At 44.4% G+C, this 21912-nt stretch overlaps 1 protein-coding gene across 2 annotated transcripts in view; it reads left to right on the plus strand.

Moving 5' to 3' along the window:
* ATP10B (ATPase phospholipid transporting 10B (putative)) overlaps positions 1–6296 on the plus strand; it is a 51324-nt gene extending 45028 nt beyond the window's left edge. For both annotated transcript variants that reach the window (XM_087759934.1, XM_087759935.1), the window contains 4 exons: positions 184–264; positions 374–478; positions 941–1128; positions 4098–6296. In XM_087759934.1, coding sequence (XP_087616060.1) covers positions 184–264; positions 374–478; positions 941–1128; positions 4098–4605 — 882 coding nt within the window. In that variant the 3' untranslated portion in view covers positions 4606–6296. The remainder of the gene's footprint in view (positions 1–183; positions 265–373; positions 479–940; positions 1129–4097) is intronic.
* The last annotated feature ends 15616 nt before the right edge of the window (positions 6297–21912 follow it).

Consider the following 21912-nt stretch of genomic DNA (forward strand, 5'->3'; position numbering starts at 1 on the left):
TGCCTGTTCAGAGATAAGCCTTTTGTCTAAATCAGCTGCTCAGGAGGCATTTACTCACGAGGAGAGACCAGTTAGCTGTAATCAGTAGTCTGAATGGAAGAAAAACAGACAGCAATTATGTCTGCAGGACAGACTAAAGATGTGTGTCCCGTCATAATGACTGTTATCTATAAACTCCTGCAGATATACAAGCTGTCAACTTTTATTATTACGATGTTGGATGCATTCTATCAGAGCCTCATTTGCTTCTTCGTCCCCTATTTGGTAAGTACTGGGGTCATTAATATTCTCATTCTCCTATCCTCCTTAAAAAATAGAAAAATTCACTTCTGAATAGTCAGGGTTCATCACAGCCTGTCTGTCTGTTTTGTAGACCTACGAGAACTCTGACATAGATGTGTTTTCCTTTGGAAACCCCATCAATACCATCTCCCTCCTGACCATCCTTTTGCACCAGGCTCTAGAAATGAAAACGTGGGTATGTGTTTGACCTGTCCTGTTCACATGACTATTTTTCTTTTCTGAAAATAGCATACTGTGTAGACATGACATTGTCTTTCAGAGTCATTTACCTGAATTCTGCGTCACGAAACGTAAGTAACAGATGCACTGAGCTTGCACAATGTGCCAGAATTGATTATTAGCCTCAGGATAAGACCCTCGCGTGCACAGCGACAGAATTTGCTTCTACTGTGCCTTTGGACGGGACAGTACGCAATTTGTACATACTTCAGTATATGAGGACGTGTTTCTTAAAGAACTGTATTCACTGTCACTGTCGGTTTTGTAAGTTGATTTCCAGGTATTTCTCCTACTGCACTTTTCAGTACCCTGGACTATCGGATACGTTCTTTCCAATCTGTCTTTGTATTCTGCTGTCTTACACGCAGAGTCAGGGTCTCATAAGCATCACTGTCATTTCGTGCAATTCTGCTTACAGACCCTGTTCCACTTGGTAACGATGATTGGCAGTGTGGTGTTTTACCTCGTCTTCTCTCTGATCTACAATGCCACCTGCGTGGTCTGCAACCCTCCCACCAACCCCTACTGGATTATGGAGAAACAGCTTTCGGACCCCACCTTCTATCTACTGTGCCTTATTACCCCGGTCATCGCGCTCTTGCCAAGGTTTGAAAGATGCACTATTTTCCTCTCCATTTTCTTTTTGTGCATTTGTAGGCATTTGAGTGAAATACCAAAAATGATGTGTATAGATATGTGATATGTCAGCTACATGTGTTCCACAGGGATAGGTGATCAGTGTGGAAGTCAGCTGCCTAGGTTCAACTTTCCAGTTCATGAACCATTAATTTCTTCAGTTATATAACCCTAGATAAGTCACTATATATCTGCTGCTTTTGTTTTCCCATCAGGAAGACCTTTCTTTCTGGGGTGCTTCAAAGTTTACCAGTACAAATCTGCTACGTAATTGTTCACTATCATAAACACAATGTTGTTGAGCTGATCGAGCCTAGAAGGCAAGTCTTTGAAATATTCCTGTGTGCTTTGAGAGTTACAAAATGTGTTCTGTTTCTTAAGCACATTACAGTGCATTACTAAGCCAAATTTAAGAACATTTTCTATATAAAATAATTTTCTGCATCCAGAATTGTAGTTTTACTCTGTGTGACAAATGTTAAAGATAGCTTTAACTGAGGCTGAACAATCTTTGGAGAGGGATAATTATTTTGATAGGTTGCTGAAAAAAACTGGTTTGAAAAACATAATGATTCTGTTCCCATGTATGTATACGGTAAACGTACTACTTTTGGTGCTTAATACCTTAATCATTCTTTAAGCAGATATTCTTTGTCTGAGTTGCACCACTTATTTACAATCTTTATTTGTGCTTGGACAATGAAGGAAATGGGCTGGTTTGACTATCTTGCTAGTCTCCTTCTCATCCTAACAGTCATGAAGTAGTGCAGCACACTGGTATTGCAAGAATCAGGAAAATATTTTTAGTATCTGATTTTGTAAGTGCTTTAAGACATTAGAATCTGAGCCTTAACTTTGTCTGAAAAGGAACCTTTCAAGACTACATAATATTTTTCTTCAAATTATTATGAGTATTTCCCCATTTGAGTTGAGATGCTTGTGATTTCATGTTACATTACATAACTTCAGGTCAGGATAAACAACACACAGTTCAGTAAGGTCTCATGTCTTCTAGGCAGGGCATCCTTTTCCAGTCTGTTTTGCTCCTGTGTGATTGTTGTTTGCGTATCAGCCCTGATTCACAGTGTCATTTTTGACCCTGAGCTTTCTACTGAGAGCTACACCAAACACGTGGGTAGAGAACTCGTATCTCCATCTTGGGAATTCAGCAAGGTTAAGATCGTTGCTGCCTCAGCAGGATACTGAGCTTAAAAGATTTGTATCTTGATATGTTCAAAGTTGGAGAGCTGCTGCTCCTTCATGTAGGTACCCCAGATTATTTTCTGCGGAGTCCTCAGTCCACAGAATATCCAGCCCCCAGTTTCTGCTGCAACTTAGCTGTGTCAGCATATCACAGCAGTGGTGAAACCACCCTTTGTTAAAATGCACTTAATTTTAAGTTTCAGTTGGTTCATTTCACCGCGCTGTCCGCTCCCTGTCTCCTTCAGAAACCAGTTGGAGCCTTGAGATTCTGGTTTCTTTCTAAGAGGTTTTGTTAAAATCCTCGCTCTCCTCCGTTTTTCCCTTTGCCACTGCCTTCTGCGCTAGCTGACGTTTCTGAGGCACTGCAGGCCCTCGGGGGGGGGCCTTGCCTGTGCCCTGCCTGCGTGCAGGCTTCTCCTGGAGCGGTGTCTGGCAGTGCTTTGCAGTGCATCCTCTGTGCATCTGCATCTCAAAACTGCCTCTGAACTTTGTTTTGGGACACGAACTGCACAGCACAGTGTTAGGTACTGAAACCCTGGAGTCTGAGATAAAGGGATCTGAATTTCATGTTCATTCATTGGCAAGGGAAGGCACTGGGTCTTTTGGAGGATTTCAGCATACGAACCAGATACATTTCTCTAGCTGTGGAAGGCAGACTGTTGTCTGCCAGGAAGCCCTGCAGAGGCCCAGCAGGTAACTGAGTCTCACAGCCTGCAGGGCTCTGGGAAGGGCAGGAGCAAGTGAAAGCAGTTCACGGGATGGCAGACACGGTTCTCCTTCCCTTCTCTGTCCTCCTGTATGGTCCACCTGCAACTTGCACGGAAGATAACAGAGGACAACTCGAGGGGAAAGACAGAGGACAATATGATCCACACCAGATCTACACCGACAGACGTGGACTCTCTGGTTGTGCTCTTAGCTGCCCAACCATAACTAGCAACTCCACAGTTCCCAGACCTGAAATGCCATGGGATTGACCAGCTTGTGCAGATAGGCCTGAGAAATCCATTGCCTTAAAAGCCCTTTCTGTACTTAGTCTAGCTTGTTAGGCTTTTTAATCTTGTTATACTTACTTATGCATACATTTAGCAGCAGGATGCAAAGACAGCAGCTTCCTTAATGCAATTTCAGAGAGTCCCCATGTTTGTTTTAAAATGCATATTGAGGCCATCTATGTAAAGGTCAAATCCTATTAGAAAGATGCTTTGAAAGAGACCTTGGTTTTCAGACAAAACTAACATGACGTGGAGAGAGGATGTGTGCTCTCTCACTGCACACAATATATAGTTACACAAGTCCTCTGTCCTGCAAAGGCCAGATAGGACACTTTTTTTACTGTTTCGTGAGCAAATCCACAAGCTGAGGTTTTTAAATTTCTGGGTTTATGTTATCTGTCAAATTAAGATCCCTCCTTTAGCCTGTTTTAGCAGTATATAATCTCAATCTCCTTAAATACCGCATTCTGTGTATCTTTCTTGCACTGTTCAGCAATCAAGTGGTTCTATTATCATTTATTTAGTACTTATATATGTGTAGTTGACTCTAGACAGGTCAAGGTAAGTGTATAGTTGCATGTTGCATTAAGATGCAGGAGTCAACTTCCATCTACCAGGTATAAGGTGTCTAGCAGATGCCAGTAGAGCAATGGAAAATTAGCAGCTGGATTTGTGTTACGTGATGCAGATTATGGAAGGAACCTACTGGTAACACAATCCATTCTCTTTCTCTTTCATCAGGTTCGTTATTTTTGCTCTACGAGGAACCTTTGGAGCATCTCTGATTCTGAAAGCACAGCAACTGGATAAACTTCCTAAAGGGCAACAGGATCTTGAAATCCAGAAATTGAGATCAAGAAAACAAACTACTTCTGGTGCACCTGTAGCATCACTTGCATCTAATGATGACCTTGACCAAAACAACAGCCACTTATGTGTGTCACCATTTTTACATCCAGTGGCAGCAGCTGTGTCTCATGGAGACACAGAAAGTCAGGGACTTTCCGCCTCTGAAGTGAATCCTCTCAGGAAATGGACAGCTGAAGAAGGCTACTATTTCTTTAATAGGTGGGCAGAGAAAGAATCTACTGCTACAGACTCTTCAGCAGGACCTTCCTCTGGCCATTGCCCCCTTGTACCCAGCAGGGTAGCACCTCCTGGACAGGACAGTGGCAAACTGACTAAAGATAATGCTAGCAGTTTTAACCATGGAAGCCATCAGCGATCTGTGAGTGCAGTGACACTCTGAAGAAACATTCAGAAGGGGGATCCACAGCCCATGTGGAGAAGGATACCATAGGGAAAATAAAAAGTCGATTTGTACTTAACCGTGATGGTCACTACAAAAGGAGAGAGAGGCATGTGGAGTAGTGCAATAACATCTCTAATATGCAGCTTTTCCTAAGTGCATATATAGTTCAGGTTTGTCATTACATGACTTCTTGATCTTCCTGGTTTTGCCTGATCAGAGGAATGTTACATGAGCATCACGCCGTTGCTGAGAAGTGTACAATTACTTTCTTTCATCGAGGAATATTTTTCTTTCGCAGTAACAGGGAATAATTGTACTAGTGATGTTTCAATGTTATTATGTTATTGGGGTAATAGAAAGAGAATCCATTCTATATTAAGCCAAGTCTTACAGCAACACATCCCACTCTAGCTTTTACTATCAAAGTCTTAAAAAGACCTTACTAACTTAAAAATTACAGTTCTGCTTGGAAAAAATGTTACCTCCTGGTACTAAATGCATTTGCAGAATAACAGCATCAAAAAGAGACTAGAGAATGTTCCAGTTTTTAATATATGAACTTCATGCATATAACAATATCAGGTCTATAGTCTGTTTTCCCTGAACAGTAAGCTCAGTATTTTTATGCAGGCAGTGGATTGACCTGATACTGTTAAGAAAAGGACAAATGAGTTTATGAAGTAGAAGAATGCAAATACTGAACTACAAGAACTGACAGGATAAGTCAGGGATAAGTGGAGTCTACTTCTTCATACCTACAAAAGTAGACAGGTATAACAAGCCAAATTCAAGGATTTATGTTCTAGAATTCCAAAGTTGTCCCTGCTTTTTCATCTAGAAATGCGGTTTCTCCCTTCCATTCTCTATATTAATATGTAGTGTTGCTGCATTGAATCAAGTATAAATCATGCTCCTCCCCACAGTTGGTTACATTCAGTAGTTGATGGAGATTCTCAATAATGGAGATTTTGACAAGCAATATATGAAGGTCGCTAATCACATTGCAGTAAGTACATGGTGTAGAATGACCAAAACATGCATAATGCATTCATCCTTTTCAGCATCTCAGGGCAACAAGATGCAGGAAAAAAAACTGTAAAATGTCACTGTCATCACTACCTATTGCAATGCAATGAAAGGTGACTTTGGTATTTCTTATAGAAATGTTGACTAGTAAGACTATTTCCCAAGTTTTTCTTCACAGTGTGGGGTGAAATCTTAACTATGTTTTAAATTCAAGCCACCTCTACTTCTGTGAATCTACCACTGGTTCTGATTTAAGTAGGTTTTTAGCCTTTTTTATGCATGCTCTATTAATTTAGCTGTTTACTACCTATCACAATGTGTGATCTGTTTAATAACCTATTTAGCAAATACTCATTTAACTTCTGTGTGTTACAATAATTACTGTAACTAGAGTCTTCAAGATGTCACTTTAAAGCAACTCGGGCTAAATTGAGTAGCGTATCTGCCACTGGGATTTCCGATAGCCAGAGCAAGAGCACACATAGAACTGCAATTGATAAAGTATTAATTGTCAGCTGTGAAACACTTCAGAAAGAGATTTTTTGCATGACGTACAAAATGAAGGGACTTAGGCATAGCTGAGATTATTGTTAATGGAGTGTGAGATGGGTCAAATGTTTGATCACTAGCTGGGAATAGACCCTGGGTGACAAGACTTAAGATCAAGCCTTTATGATTCACAGCCATGTTTTTACATTAAGTGGTCCATTTCCTTTGCACTTAAAGAAGATGCCAATTTCTTATACATTTTATTACAAAATGTGAAGTCTTTTTATAGTAATAAATGTAATATGGTCACGACTTGGTGTGTTGCTGAGAGGACAAAAACAGAGCAGAGGATTGGTTTCCTGTTGTCATCCATGAGTGGCAAACTCATGTTTTCAGAGGTCACTCCTCTATCTAGCAGGCCACACTGTAGGAGCGCTTATCATAAAAACTAGGTAACAAATTTATCTGAATGTCCTCGGGGACTGAGCGTATATGGAAAAGGGCCGGGTTATGTTTAAGCAAATCTGGAAGACCTGTAGATATTCCTGAATTCAAAGCCAAGAATTAATTTCACGTTTTCTCATCACAGCTTCTGCAAAACCGTTCTACCAGGCATTTTGCCCTGACAGCTGGGCTTAGGTTCAGAAATGGCATGTAGTTAAAGAGAGGGCCCTTCTAAGAAGGGGAATGAAGGAAGGATTCCTTATGATCTCCAGCAAAATAGCCCCTAAAAGCTCTATAGTGATGGAGTCCCTGCTATGTCAGGGGATGGAAGAAGTGGAAGACAGTCCCTCTCTAAGTAGCTTCTAGGCTGTAACCAAAAACAGTTACTTCAGTTAAAAGAAAGAGAGAATCCAAATTTGCATGGCTGCCTTAAATAATTCTACAGCTAGACCTACAATCTGTTAATTCTGTTGTGTGGTAGATGATAACAAAACGGTCCAATAGATTGATTTACCTGGGGAGTGTGCAACGTAGAGGCAAAGCATCCCTGGTCCTCGAGGAGAGAGAAAGCTGAAAGGACCAGAAACAAAAGGCAGCGTCGGGCAAGACCTGGCCTCTGCGTCCCAGCTGGCTCCACAGCTTCCTAGAGCTCTCCCCGATGCCCCTCCTGCTGGGTGACAGTGCTGCCCCCCCTCCTGCAAAGCAGGTGCTGCCACAGTTCAGGACCTGTACTCACTGCTAAACGGTGTGATCTGTCCTGTGCTCCCGGGTAAGCAGTGGTCGTGAACTGTCTCACTTTAAAAAGATGGTGAACGGGCACTTCCCTTTGATCATGAGGTAAGTTAGCTGAGACTGTCAATCCCTTGGAGAAGTAGGATCTAGAGTTAAAAAACTTTTTTTTTTTCCAATTAAAGCAAGCCTACAGTAAGAAAGCAAGCCCTCCAATGAATTTATTTGCAAGAGGGGAAGTGTATTGACTAAATGGGTTATTTAGACCTAACTGGATTTCCAAGATAGCTTTTTTTTATTTCAAGACATATTTAACAATACTGTCAAGGTACATGTTCCATTAGTTCTAATGTGAATGCTTCGCAACAGAACGGATGTCTCACTTTTTAACGTAACCTCTGGTGATATTCAACATTTCACACGCTTGGACTATAAAACACTAAAATTAATGGGGTTTTGTAAAATTACCGCATACTTTTTATTTTGGTCTGTGGTATTATTATAATAATTATACTGTATAGGCAGCAGTGCTTTGAGCTATACAGCACTATACTTCCGTCGCAGACTGAAGGTGGGAACTCCTATAGAGGTGAACGGGAGCTGACTTACCAGGTCTATTGGCTGGGGAACAGACGCAGTCCCAGGCTGCTTGCAATGGTCAGTGAAGAGCCATCCATCGTGTTCTCAACAGAGGCGAGTTGTTCGGGTTTTTTTAATGCAAGGTGCAGAAATGCATGCGCATGTCTATACTTTGTGTCTGTCTTAGCACAGCAAGTTGGAGATGTGGTCTTCGACAGTTGTAGCTGATTATCTGCTTGATATCAGCAATAACTCTGCAGTCTAAAATCCACAATTATTCAGGCGGGATAGAGGGAGGAATCCAGTTTGTTCTCTTTTCTTGTATATCTCAGAAATACAAAACCAGGTATTAAACTATGTAGAGATAGGTGTGCGACGTGCTCCAGCACAGAAACCGCTTTTCCCAAGGATGAATTGCCTGTATTTTGCCGCTTTGTTGGCTGATGCGGCAATGTTTAATTCATTTGTTTGATTGCAGTTTGAGGTGGTGTGCGAGTACAGAGCTGTTTGCTTTAGGGGTAAGGTGACTGCTGCCAGGATGTGGCATGATGAGGTACTTGTAAGCAGCACTGATGAATAAAAATATAAAGAGGAGACAAGAGACTCTTGAAGATAATGATGACAGAGGGTGGGATTTAGAGAGCTGACCAAATAACACTGAAGATCTATAAAGTACTTTTGACATTGCCGGTGATTGGAACTTGCTGCAATTATCAGTACATGAGACAACTGTGAACAGAACTTGGTGCCCGGCTCTTTAATATAACACCTGATTATTCTCAGCTACGGAAACAAGACTGAGATTGAACAGAGTCGGAATCATTATTTTTCCAAAAACACCAGAGGGGTAGCCGTCTGTTGTCTGAAGGCATTGAAGGCGACGGTTGTTGATCCACCATCCCCAGCGCAGCTACTGAAGTATGCTCCCACCTCCGGGCGTACTTCGCAGGTTCCTTTCCATGTTAGTTCAACAGCAGAGCAGAGATGTATGAATGATCATCGCTATAACCAAAAGGTCAAGTTTTGGCTCCACGGAAACTGAATTTTGACCTTGACTGCACAGCACCCAAGTCCTGAGCTGCTGCTTTCTTGTTGCTATCGGTTCAGCCCCACAAAGCTGAATCGAAATCTTTATGGGCCGGGGGAGGGGAAGCAGTTTAACCCAGGATCGCTGCCAGCCCCCGGGACTATTTCTCTGCCGCAGTTTATTGCCCTCATCGCGAGGGTGGCGCAACAGCCACAGACAAGCTCTTCAACTGCTTGAGATAACCCTGACAGGAAACTTGTCAGAGCTCTGGGTTATGCTTTCAGTTGTTCAGATCTTGTTCTCCATTTTGCCTGCAGTCTCTGGAGGAGTTTGAAGCCAGCCAGAAAGAAGAGCTGGGCTCTGCAGTTGAATGCGTTGATATAGTAGCTGCTGTGGTTTAGTGCCATGGGCCGTTCCAGTGGGTCAGCAGAAGTTTTAGTCTTCCTGGGCATCGTACTTGCATGAGATGATGGGCGTCCAAAGAACCTCAAATGGAAAGAATGTATTAATCCCAAATACTGAAAAATATTTAAAATAAGTAGCCAATACATTGGAAGATGAGTCCAAGCACACCTGGGGCCTTCCTTTTGTATGCTGCTATTCCCCCCTGTTTTAATAACATTGTTCTATTTAACCTCAAGCAGATCATTTAGGAAACTCCTATACATTTATTGCTCTTATTCAAAAAAGGACAAATGTAGATCAGTAGGCTGCAGGCAGGTCAATAAAGCTCATGTAAAATCAGCTGGATTCAACTGAAATTTTATTAGAGCCTATCTTGTTTTGTTAATACTTTAAAGACTTTTGCTAGGAGGAACAGCATCTCTGTATGCTTGATCTGAATGGTTCCTCTTCCACAATGTTTAGGCAGCTTGTGGCCGGTAATGTCATGGTCTAAATCAAGATTTGAAGAGGGGAGTGGATTCTTCGTCCTGTTAGTGTGTACCGTGGGATAGAGCGGCAGATGGGCTAAGGAGTGCCAAGACCGGGAGTGCACCATGGAGATAAAGGAAGAACACGAACATGTCCGAGGCCTTCTGGAGATTTCCAAGCAAAATCCTTAAACTACTTTCAAGCATTGTTCAGAGGTGACTCGGGGCTCGAAGTGTCTATCTAATGCGGTTTATGAGTAAAACGAGTGAAGTATGGATCCGTGTATGTCCTTGGTGAAGTGTGGAGGACTGTGAAGAATGGCCCCGCGCTTGTAGCAGGCTAAAACGATTTTGCCTTTAATCTTGTTTTGAGAGGAGGTAATGCTGTAAAGATTCAAATACGATTTCTCAAAAATTTTGAATGTATATAAATTACGGGAATCTCTTCTTAAGATTCCTTGCTCCTTTTCATAATCTTCAGTTTCACAGTAAGGAGGGAATGTAGTCCAGAGACATCAAAGAGCCAGAATTGTGCTTGCAGCTATTGGTTCTCAGAGGAAAAAAACCCAAAGCTAAAATTTACAACCCAAAGGAACCTAACTCTCCAGCACCTTTCCGTAAAGGAGTCCAAGCACACACCAAATAAATATTTTAAATCCTAATACTAATTTGGAAGGCAGCTTATTTAAAAGGAATATTCTGGCACCACATGTGCATTTGACTTGCATTCATTTAAAGTTTAGGCTGATGTGCCGTTTGTTGAGATTACTCCAAATAACAGGTTACTTGTGATACCTCATAGTTTCACAGAAATGTCAAGACAGTAGAGCCCCTCAAGAGAGCATCTGATCCCTTTGCAGTAAGGAGTTACAGACAATCCACATCAGTTATTTGTTTACCCAAGTCTTTATTAACCAAACAAATAAACAAAAAAACCCTGCGAGAAATGACATTAGCACTACAGCGGGGCTTGCTTGAAGAGAACCGGCTTACTGGACTTTTGAAGATTCATCCACTATCCATCACTAAAATAGAGCTTTTCTTTACTTTTACTGCATAGAAACACATCACAGTAATGGTAGGGATCCAGAGCAAGCTCATATGCTGTGATAAATGACAAGACTTCCATGGTGTTCACAGCATTATCAGAATCCATTTCATACCTCATCTGTTATTATAAGCATAAAACGTGCGAATGTTCTCCGCTGCTGTAAATGTCAGCATGCTGGGGGCAAATGCTTTGATTTTCTATCAGCAAATAATGTTAAATTATATAGTGTTTAATCACGCTTAGTGAGAGTGATGAACTTTAAAGAATGAGTTTCTCTCAAATCACTCCATCTTCAGTTGTCCTGGAAATGGAAATCATCATTTATAAGATCCCGACTATAACTTCCCCAGCCCGGAGGCTTCGTGATGGTTCAAGGCTGATGGCAGAGCACTAAAGTGCAAAACCATTTAGGCATCAAAATTATTTTGATTGAGGCAGCCAGGTTATTTGAGCATAGAATTTGGAAGTTCACTTTGAAAATCAGAACCCTCGTATAAAATATTTCTGGCATCTTTTAGGACAGTGAAGTTATTTGCATTTATGCAAGAGTCTACATTACCTGGTGTGACACAACCTCAAAACTGTTAATCTCTAAATAAAGCAGTTGCATTTACCAGGCCAGATTGTAAGTGGTTGGAAGGTAGGAGTGCTCCGCTGGAGTAAGTTGAGGTCTGTGCCTTGAGACGCGCGGGGAATCTCACCTACGCTCTCCACCTGCTCTTTCTGAAAGGAAAGGCGCAGGTAAAGGTGCGGATGCAATCCACGGAGGAGACTTTTACAGGGGGTAAGGGAATGTAAATCTTCAAATCCCAAAGACGTGGCGAAAGGGAATGCTGCTCGTATCCTAGCAACCGCAGAAACTGAAAGACAGGTGGTACCGGGAAATCGGCTATAGCCCATCTTTAAGAGCTCTCTCTGGTTTATATTTATTATGTGTTTCTGAAACTGGATTTTTAATCACAGCATTTGAAAATACAGGATTTTTTGTTGGAGGGCTTCATCATTTTTGGCTTCTACTGAGGGGAGCTGCGTTTTCGTACTTGGATCAGGAATCGCTGATGAGAGAGCGGTGTCGTCAGCGCGTCCTGGGCTGGAAGGGCAGGCTGGCGGAGGCAGCGAGTTCTCCGGCGCGAGGAGGGGTGGGTGCGGTGCTGGAGGAGCCCCGCCACCCCCGGGCCAGTGCGAAGCCTCGGCGGCGCAGAGGGAGTCCTGCACTTACTCAGAAACGGGAAAGTCTTTGATGCTGCCGCTTTTTTTCTGATTAAATTGGCTCCATCGCTTTCACTACAGCCTAGATTTTCTGGATTTCTGTATCACTCCCAGTATATAGAAATGGATCATTTTTTTCTACATCAACTGAAATAGAAACATATTTCATAGCAGAAGTTTTATCGTGATGCAGAATTAATATGAGATCAGTCCATTTTCAAAACATCAGCTTTCCACACAACGCTTTTGGTGTAAAAATGCAGAAATCTCGAAGCAAAATAGAATCTGCGGAGTTAGTCAAATACTAGGATAATAGATGCATATAAATGTCAGTACATGGAAGCTTTGTATTCACTTTGTTGCTTTTTTATTGTAAGACTTGCAGCACCTATTGCTTGCTATTATTCCTATCAACATTAACCTTCCTGATAATGGCCACAAACATCAGAAGTTATAAAACTATTTCGTTGAAAGTCTGTCCTTAGATATGCTCTATTTGTTACGTAAAATAATGTTTTATTCTCATACTGGGAAGTTACAATCACCTAAAAAAAAAAAAGGCAGGAAATAGGTTAAACTGCAAATGAGTTGTGTTTGATGAAAAGCAGGTAGTCAAAGTCAAGGGTTTACTGGCAAAGCTCTGTTTTGCAATTTATTTAGATATGCTGTTCAGTGATAAATTAAAATCCTTTTAAAGATTGATAAGGGATAGGAGATTATTCAGAATCCCCTAAATGCTCACATTCAAGAAATGTTTTGTCTGCTTAATGCTGTTTATCAAGCTCTAATCAATTGTCTGTCAGCATCGAAAAGATTGTTTCAGCTCACGAAAGGCAAACCAGGGAATTTATTGTAAAAATACTGTTATTAGCTTGTGTGTAGTTCTTTCTTTGTTAAGCCACTAATAGTTCAACTCCGCTAAATGATCAGATATTTGGGAAGAGGAAAGTGAACAACTGACCTGTATTTCTGAAAAAGAAACTGTACACAAGTGGTTTTAAACAACCTTCGGTAAGACTTAAGCTCCGTGTATTGCAACTATCTGCCTGTCACCAACAGCAAGGTCTTGCAGGTCTTGCTGTGTACTGAACATCCATCCCTCTCCAGGCCTTCCGGGGCCTTTTGTTTTGTTACCTGACTGGGAGCTGACTCCAGGGCATTTTTTAATTGGTATCCCGAGGTTAAGAAGTCACTGGCTGGCTACCCGGGCTGTCCCGAGCCAGCCCCCGGGGACGCTCGTCCCTCCGCGCAGAGGTCCCCGGGTCGGAAAGACGCAGGTGCCAGGAGCAAAATGGATAATGTGCTGCTAAACCAGAAGGAAACCAGACTTTGGGAAGCGTCTAGTGTTCTAAACCTAACTGTGCAACAGATGGTTTAATAGTCTCTCCCTCTGCAACAGCATTCTTAAACAAAACCAAAACACATGCATACCCTAAAACAGCGAGGGTGAGGCTGCCTTGCCGGCTGACGTCCCCACGGGGTCTGGCCCTGGGCAGCTCTCACGTAGGAGCACAAACTGCCGCTTCAGGGTTCATCAGTCGCCGGTGCCGCCCGGTGATGCCGACAGAGCTGAACGCCTCCGGGAAGGCGGGGAGCCGTCGCTCTGGTTGCCCTCCCAGTCTGTAAGCAGAAATAACAATCCTTCGCCCTACCTGGCACAAGTGACAGGAGAATAAGCCTGCTGAAAGGCATCAGTGGCTGGGACGCTGGCAGAAGTGGGGAGTCGGAAGAGGGCAAGAAACGTTAGTGCCAAATGTAGGGAGAACCCAGACCAGATTCATCGGGAGAAATCCCCGCTCCTGTATGGCAGTTCCTTGCAACCTTATGAGAACTAGCAGCAATTATTTCAAAGGGAAATCTGATCAGATTCACAAAGTGTAAGTTTTAAACATTATTAATTTCAATAGTTAACACCTCAGAAAATAAACTGGCATTAGCCTCTTGTGCACGTACAAATATTTATCGTCACTGCTTCATGTCCTGCCAGTCTAGCAGCTGACATCCGTGGCATTCAAACTCCTTTAAGTCTTGCCAGTCAATATCAACGAGACACTAAATACTCAGATTGCACCTGTCCATCAGAGTAAATTGACTGGTTTATTGTCTTCACAGTCTTTTGAAGAGTGATAAGCAGCAGCTTTAAACAAATTCTTGGAGAAGTTTTCTTGATTATAGCCTTTGAATGCATTCTGGGAGGCGGCTGACAGCTGTCCTTTCTGGTTTGGAAACAACCAAATTAGGCTGACTGCTAACGGATGATGCTACTCGGAGAAGCAGCTTGTGCGATGCGATAGCAGGTGATGCCTCCATCCCTTTATTCAAACTGTAAGGCAGAGATTGGCAGGAGAAATTAGTAGGAGAGGTAAGTGCTGGGTTAATACCTGGAGACCCATCAATAGCAGAGTGAGCTGCTTAGCATTACCTGAGATGTTCTTAATATAGAAGACAAGTTTTCATTTTAAGTAATTCTCCTGAGTTTCCACTCCGGACAACGGGCAAGTAAGCAAGGGTGTGACTGAAGGCAGGCGCTGACCCGGCGCTCCTGCGGAGGCTCCTCTCCTCCAGGCAGCTGCCAAGCCCTGTTTTCCAGGTATTAAGCAGCAAGCGCTGGGGTGAGAATCTCAGCCCTGTCGTGCAAGGTACTAACGGTCGTCTTCTGTGATCGGCTATGAAAGGAGACGCCCATTATTTGAGGGTTTGAACTGTAAAATAATGAGAAATATTCCCCATCCTTTTTAGTACTATCCAGGTGCTATTTTATATTTTTTTTTTCAGCAAGAATGACTTTCTGCAGACTTCTGCTGCACCCGCAAACACAGGTTTTTACCTGCTCACCTATGCTGGGAACAATCCCAAGCTTTCCAGAAAGGGAATTCTCATCAGGCAGCTGCATGGGCAGCAGCGGTGTTACAAAGGGTTTCATCTTGGCCAGAAGCTAAGGGCTTTTATTTCTCTCTCTCTATAAAACATACATATTTATATATGATGACTGGATAGACAAAAGAAGGCGGCGATGCCCGCACACGAGGCGAGGCGTGCTGAGCCCCCAGCGCCGTTCCGCTGGGCGCTGCCAGGGCCCCGCTGCTTCCCGCGGCGGCCGCTGCCGGGGGGGCGAGGCAGAAACCGCGAGGATGGGCACCAGCGGCCAGGAACGGGGATCCTTCTTTGTGAATTCGGTGCGTCTCAGAGGGAAAGAGGCTACGAGTTTTGCACCTTGCTCTACATTTTTACAGATTTCTCTTTCTGGGTCACTGTTCCTTGCACAGATGCAGCCCGCCTTTATATAAGCTTTGTGAAATGAGGTCTCTCCTCATTAATTTTTCACTTGCAGTCCCCATCCGTTTCTTTTCCTTTGCCTCCCGATTCTTCTGCTTGGATGTTTTCCTTTTGCTGCTTATTTCTGAAGGAGGTATCTAGACATGAAAAGCAAGAACAGAACAGAGCCCAGCTAATCAGCAGCTGCTCGAAGCTACTGTTTACCCTGCACAGGAACACATCTCGAATCGATGCCAATTTGGATCACAGAAAAGTTGCTGGAGAGAGGGAGGGCAAAGCCGTGAAAGCCCATCGACAGCCCCTTTTCAAACTCCCGGTCTTGCTGCAGAGGAGCCCCACCGAGAGACATTTCCCAGCTCCATAGGTTCCTGCCTGCAGGGAAATTGTTAGAAACGCATTTCTCACCAATTCCATGTAAGTGGAAACACCTTGCGAACAGAGTCAATGTAGCCTCCTTACTATTTCAAAACAGGGAGGAAAGAAATCAGGAAATGTTTGTTTTCAGAAACAACAAAATAGGCAAGAAGGAAAATTATGTGAAAAAAACAAAAGGGTGTTTGCTCTGCTCATCCTTTTCCCTGCCGTAAAGCTCTAATATTGGCTATTACGGTTCCAGCTACTGGGAAGGAGCCAGAAAAAAACTTGCTTGTTCTGATAAAGGACCCGTCTTGTCGGAACGGACCCCTCTGCCCTGGGTTCACAAGCACGTGCGCAGGCACGCGTGTTTCTGGTTCGTATGCAGGACCCTGGCTCCGCTGCACCCGTGGGTTTTAAGGAGTCTCCCTGACCGAGGAGGAGTGCTTACTGCAGATCGGCTGTGCTCCACCTCAGTGCAGGCAGGGAAACAAGGAACGAGCTACATCCACAACAAATGCAATTCAGGTTAGAAGGTGTGAAAATGGTTTTTTCCTGGATCAGTCTATGAATATTGTTGCTCATGCAAATACATGAATTTGCTCTGATTTCCATGAAAACAGCATGGAAAGATTTGCATTGACTTTATGAACTAGCTTAGTTATGAACTAAATCATAACTGGTGAGAAGTATAATTTGAGCTTGCTTGCAGTTCATAACAAACCTACAATGATTTGCAAAAAAAAAAAAAAAAAAGCCTCTATCAAAATGAAAGCAGGATGTTTGGTTGAAGTCACTGCATCAACATTACGAGCTCTCATTTGTTCATCAGACTGAGGTATGACACTGTCACCTAGCAACTTTTGAAGGGCATTCAGACTTGACAGTGCTGAACTCTATAGAAAAGCCTATAAATAAATTAATTTACAAATTAATACTTTTTATGAGTGTCAAAAGCATCACATTTGACATTAAGAAATTAACACTGTACAGGAGGAAAGGAACCAAAAAATAATTTTCATCCTGGCAGTTATGTAGTGGGAGGATTTGAACTGAGTAATCATAAAATTCTGTAACCCTGGGAAGAAAAGGCGTGCATTTCCTATAGCCCTGCTTTGAAATACATACATGTGTACCCCTAAGATTTATATACATATATGTATGCATGTATCTATGTATATTACTTGTACTTAATTTTAATTTTAAATTTTAATTTTAAATTTATACTTTGTATGTTTGTACTTCAAGGGGGCTTATAAGAAAGATGGGGACAGACTTTTTAGCAGGGCCAGTAGCGATAGGACGAGGGGTGATGGTTTTAAACTAAGAGAGGGGAGATTCAGACTGGATATAAGGAAGAAATTTTTTACACCGAGGGAGGTGAACCACTGGCAGGGGTTGCCCAGAGCGGTGGGAGATGCCCCATCCCTGGAAACGTTCAAGGCCAGGCTGGACGGGGCTCTGAGCAGCCTGATCTGGTTGTACGTGTCCCTGCCCATTGCAGGGGGATGGACTGGGTGGGCTTTAAAGGTCCCTTCCATCCCAACGCATTCTGTGATTCGATGATTCTGTGATTATTTTAGTTAAGTTCTGTGTTTTTCCAGGTACTTATGTTAACAAGGAAGAAAGATTAATCTTTACATTTTGCCCATTTTTTGAAATCCAGTAACTTCCCATTAAATTACTGCTGCCAGAGCTGCCTGGATGGAGCAGATAATTCTCTGTATATGGAAGAGCTTAGCCAAAATTAACAGGCATGATGGCCAGCAAAACTTAGGCTGATTTTGGCTGAGGGATCAGCTGTGGTGAGGATCATGTCAACCAGCCAGTCTCTTTGGTCTATGATTAAAATCAGGAAAAAGCAGAATTAATAAAAGCTAAATCAGGCCTAATAATTTGTAAGGGGGAATCCTGAGTAGGGCAGCGTCAGAGAGGCGGGTCTAGGCTCTCCACTGCACAGCTGAGAAGACAAAGTGTCCCTTGCGGTGATTTTCTAGGTTGGATTTGAATTATTAAAAGCTTTCAGAGAAGAAAAAAAATTTAGACAGGGACCTTTCCTAAGAATTATCAGACATATAATGCATCAATGCATTTGCTAAAAGTAAGGGAAATAGAAGCTGCAAATATTCTAGAAAAAGAGACGAGTGGGTACGTACTGCATTGCGTTGTCTGGCTAATTGTGATAGTTTCTCTTCACCTGCCCAGCCTCTGTGGGTGCATTAGTTGTTCCCTGCACGTGTGCTCACCGCCGCAGCGGCCGGTTGTCTCTGCGTTGACACCTGCAGCCGTTCATCACCCTCCGGGTCGGCAAAGGGACTTCACCAAGGTGCGGGAGAGAGGAGCTGCTAATGGGATCTGCCTGCAGGCTTGTCTGAACAGGCTAATCCAAAATAGATCTAAGCAGCGTAACAGGGCTTCACATCAAATCTGAGCCTGGAAAAGAGGAATCGGTTTGAGTGCTTGAAAAAAAAAAATACTTTAATAGCAAGAGGGGAGAAAATATTTTACAGGGATTCGTTAATGGCTCTACCCTAAAACCTTTCCTTTCTGCTTTCCTCCTGTCTGCTGAGACCCTTGGGCTTAACCTGTGTTAAAACTGAGAATCGGCAGGTGGGATACCTGGCTGCTCGAAAGCAGCACAGCTCCTCTGGGCTCAGCGGGACCTGTCATTTCTGCCCTGTGTAGGCACAAGCAATACTTTCGCTGCCTTTTTTTTTCTTTCCCCCACAAGCATATCACCGGTTTGATAGAGGGGCAAGCAACTCCCGCGTGCTCCCTTCCCTGGCGTGGTGCTGGTTAGTGGATGGAGGGAGGGAAGGTTAGCCAGGGCAGCCCGATGCCTGCCTACACACCAAACGCCAGGCAAGCGTCACAGCTTTATTTCTGTTGGATTTAATTTCTTGATCCTCATGGATATCTTATTTGCACGTCTAAGGGCCGGAGCAGGTGTCACTGACTATTTTGGCACCAACCAATGTCTTTTCTACACATGGAGACCAGGGGTCCCAGTCACCCACGCTTTTCCTTCCTGCCCGAGCGTAGGAGGAAAAGGCTCCAGGTTTCCTGGACAAAGGTGCCAGTGGCGGCAGCCAGAAAGCCTGGCCGTAAAGGACGCAGGACAAACCATAGAAAAATAACGTGGTGAGGCTCTCTTCTGCTTCCGGGAGGACTCTGGTTTCTTCAGCCTCCAAGAAAACCAACGGCAGCTGGATGACCCGAAAGCCTGGCTGACAGCCAGGCCCAGGCTGCTCAGCCAGGGAGTGGAGGGGCAGGAACGGGTGGTTGCCTTCGGTGCCTACTGACCCAGGGCAAACAGATGTTTTGTTAAACATCACTGGCACAGCTAGTCCTCTTTCAGCAGCCTGAAATAAATTTCAAATTTTGTGATTTCTGCTCCAGCATTCAGATGCTCATGGCACTGGGCTCATCCTGCTCATGCAGGGATGCGAGCATCTCACCCATGCCCCACTCCGCACGGCCCCAGGGAGCCTCAGGACCAGAAGAAAAAGGAGCAAGAAAAAGAAAGGACAGACTGAGAAGCTGATCCCTCAGCAGGAGAACAACACGCCGTGTTTTGCAGCGTAGTCAGTGGGACGGGGTACTCTGATGTGCCCCAGAAGGAAAGCACAGGCTGTGTTGAACGCAGATGGGAGAGCAAGCTCAAGCTCGCGGCAGGACTCTCTCAGAGCAAGCTGCCTCTGGCAGCGGCTTGAGGAATCACAAAAAGAGCCACTGGCTCCTGATGCCCGGTCCTGCTGCACGGGGGCAACACGGCTTTGTGCACGCTTGTAAAGCCACCAGGCCACCCCACGGCTTCTCCCTGCTGCGGCAAGGGCCGGCAGGGTCAGATTCGTAGGGCAGCAGATTTTACTCCCAGATTCACTCAGCAAACATAATTGAGGATTCTGATTATTCCTTGAGTGTTATATCATTTTCATTTCTATCTTTGTCAATCTTTCTTACTGCAGCTGAGCTTTCTTACCGCCCCTCGAATGCTGTGCTCAGCGCTGGGCCCCTCACCCCAAGAAGGCCACGGAGGGGCTGGAGCGTGGCCAGAGCAGGGCAGCGAGGCTGGGGCAGGGGCTGGAGCACAAGGCTGGGGAGGAGCGGCTGGGGGAGCTGGGGGGGCTCAGCCTGGAGAAGAGGAGGCTGAGGGGAGCCCTCATCGCTCTCTGCAACTGCCTGAAAGGAGGCTGGAGCCGGGGGGGGTCGGTCTCTTCTCCCCAGGAACAAGCGATGGGACGAGAGGGAACGGCCTCAAGCTGCGCCAGGGCAGGGTTAGGTTGGGTATTAGGGAAAATTTCTTCACCGAAAGGGCTGTCAGGCACCTGGAGGTATTTAAAAGACCGGGAGATGTGGTGCTTGAGGACATGGTTTAGTGGTGGGCTTGGCAGTGCTGGGTTAACGGTTGGACTCGATCTTAAAGGTCTTTTCCAACCAAAATGATTCTATCATTCTATGATGAGCAGAGATGAGATACCACGTTCAGCACAGAGCTGCAGGTTTGCAGGGCACATCGGCGTGTGGACGCTCCTGAGTGCCAGGCCTGCGGGGTGGGATGAGGGTAGCAGTGTCTAGGCGGTGGCTAGTACAAGATAAAAACACTATTACTAGCACAGTGGTTAAATATGTTTTGTTTTTTTTTTCCCTTGAGAACTTGTATTGTATGCCACAAGGTCTGACACCAATGTATACGCATCTATTTACCTGCAAAGTTCCCATAGCTTCATGAAACAAAAATTTTATTGAGTGGTTTTTCTCTTACGCAGACTGTATAACAAACATATAACGACTGACAGTAATTAAAAACTATCTAATTCTGGCATTGCTACAGCCAGTCAGAACATTTCCTACTCCACAGGCTAGGATGAAACTAAAGCAGATCAGAGAGGCAATTCATGCTCATCCTGTTTTCTCTCTCCCCGTTCTGTCCTCAGCTCCCTTCCAGACACGGGCTATTTCTCATGAGAGAGAATGAGCAACTCATTTTGTCCTAAAGTCACCCAGCAATGCAGATTGCGGTGCGGGAACTGAACAGCACGAGCCTTGCTGCCTCAAAACAGAGTGCAACAAAAGGTAAGAGCTAGTCCCCCTGCAACGATAACTGTTCCCCACAGGCGTCGAGGTTTTCTGTTGTCTTTGTGTGCCTCTGTAGGCGGGAGCAGCCTGGGACTGAGCAGAGGGCAGCAGAACAGAGCCGTTTGCAACAGACGGCGGCGGAGGGCTCCCCTTGGGATCGCCAAGACCATAACATGGGATCCAGCGAAAGAAACAGTGAAAACCACAGTTTATTTGATTTTCTGTTTCTGACTAATTAATCACTGAGGGAATCTGTCTGTATGGCATTTGATCTGGCTTTCCAGAGTTTTCGGTTCCACCTTCCATCTGTAATAGAAACTCTCTCTGCCTTTTTTTTTTTTTTTTTTTAAAGTAAGCTTTCCCTGTCTCACTTCACCCCTCCTTTCACTGACACAATATAATACAATTTTCTACTTTTTTTATATCATTACATTTCTCCACAGCTTCTGGAGAAAAGCAGTGTTGAAGCGAAGCTGTAACCCAAATGAAAGTTTGGATTTCTTCATCAGAGGGAGGTTCTCATTTAGGAGACAAAGGGCTTCATTTCAGAGGAAAAGGGTTTGATTTGTTGTATAAATACTTCGCAGCCCATAGGTTTGCGATGTGGTGAGCTTCAGTTTAACATTTTCTCTCATGGTTATGTCGTAGCACCAGGTACTTGTATTTCATCTCATGGCTAGGAGAGGAGCGGCAAGCGTGCAGAGGAAACACAGCACTGACGAAATGATTGCTGGTGGGCGGGAAGCGAGTGGGAGCCCCCTGAAACGCGCCTGGCTGCCTGCGCCCTGCGGTGCCTCTCTGGGCCGATGCGCGCCGGCTGCGCGGAGGGAAGGGAGGGAAGGGAAGGGGAAGGGGAAGGGGAAGGGAAGGGGAAAGGGGAAGGGGAAGGGGAAGGGAAGGGGAAGGGGAAGGGGAAGGGGAAGGGGAAGGGGAAGGGGAAGGGGAAGGGGAAGGGGAAGGGGAAGGGGAAGGGGAAGGGGAAGGGGAAGGGGAAGGGAAGGGAAGGGGAAGGGGAAGGGGAAAGGGGAAGGGGAAGGGAAAAGGAAGGGAAAGGGAGCCCGACTTACCTTCGCCTCCAGGCGCTGTGTGCGCAACGGCAACAGAAAATCGGTTTGCATTCTAAATGGCTAAAAACTCTTTATATTAATCAAATCAATGTAAATTATGTA

This window comes from Nipponia nippon, unplaced genomic scaffold (genome assembly GCF_047370975.1).
Source record: "Nipponia nippon isolate SJK-2023a ecotype South Korea unplaced genomic scaffold, ASM4737097v1 scaffold_21, whole genome shotgun sequence".
In the NCBI taxonomy this organism is placed as follows: domain Eukaryota; kingdom Metazoa; phylum Chordata; class Aves; order Pelecaniformes; family Threskiornithidae; genus Nipponia; species Nipponia nippon.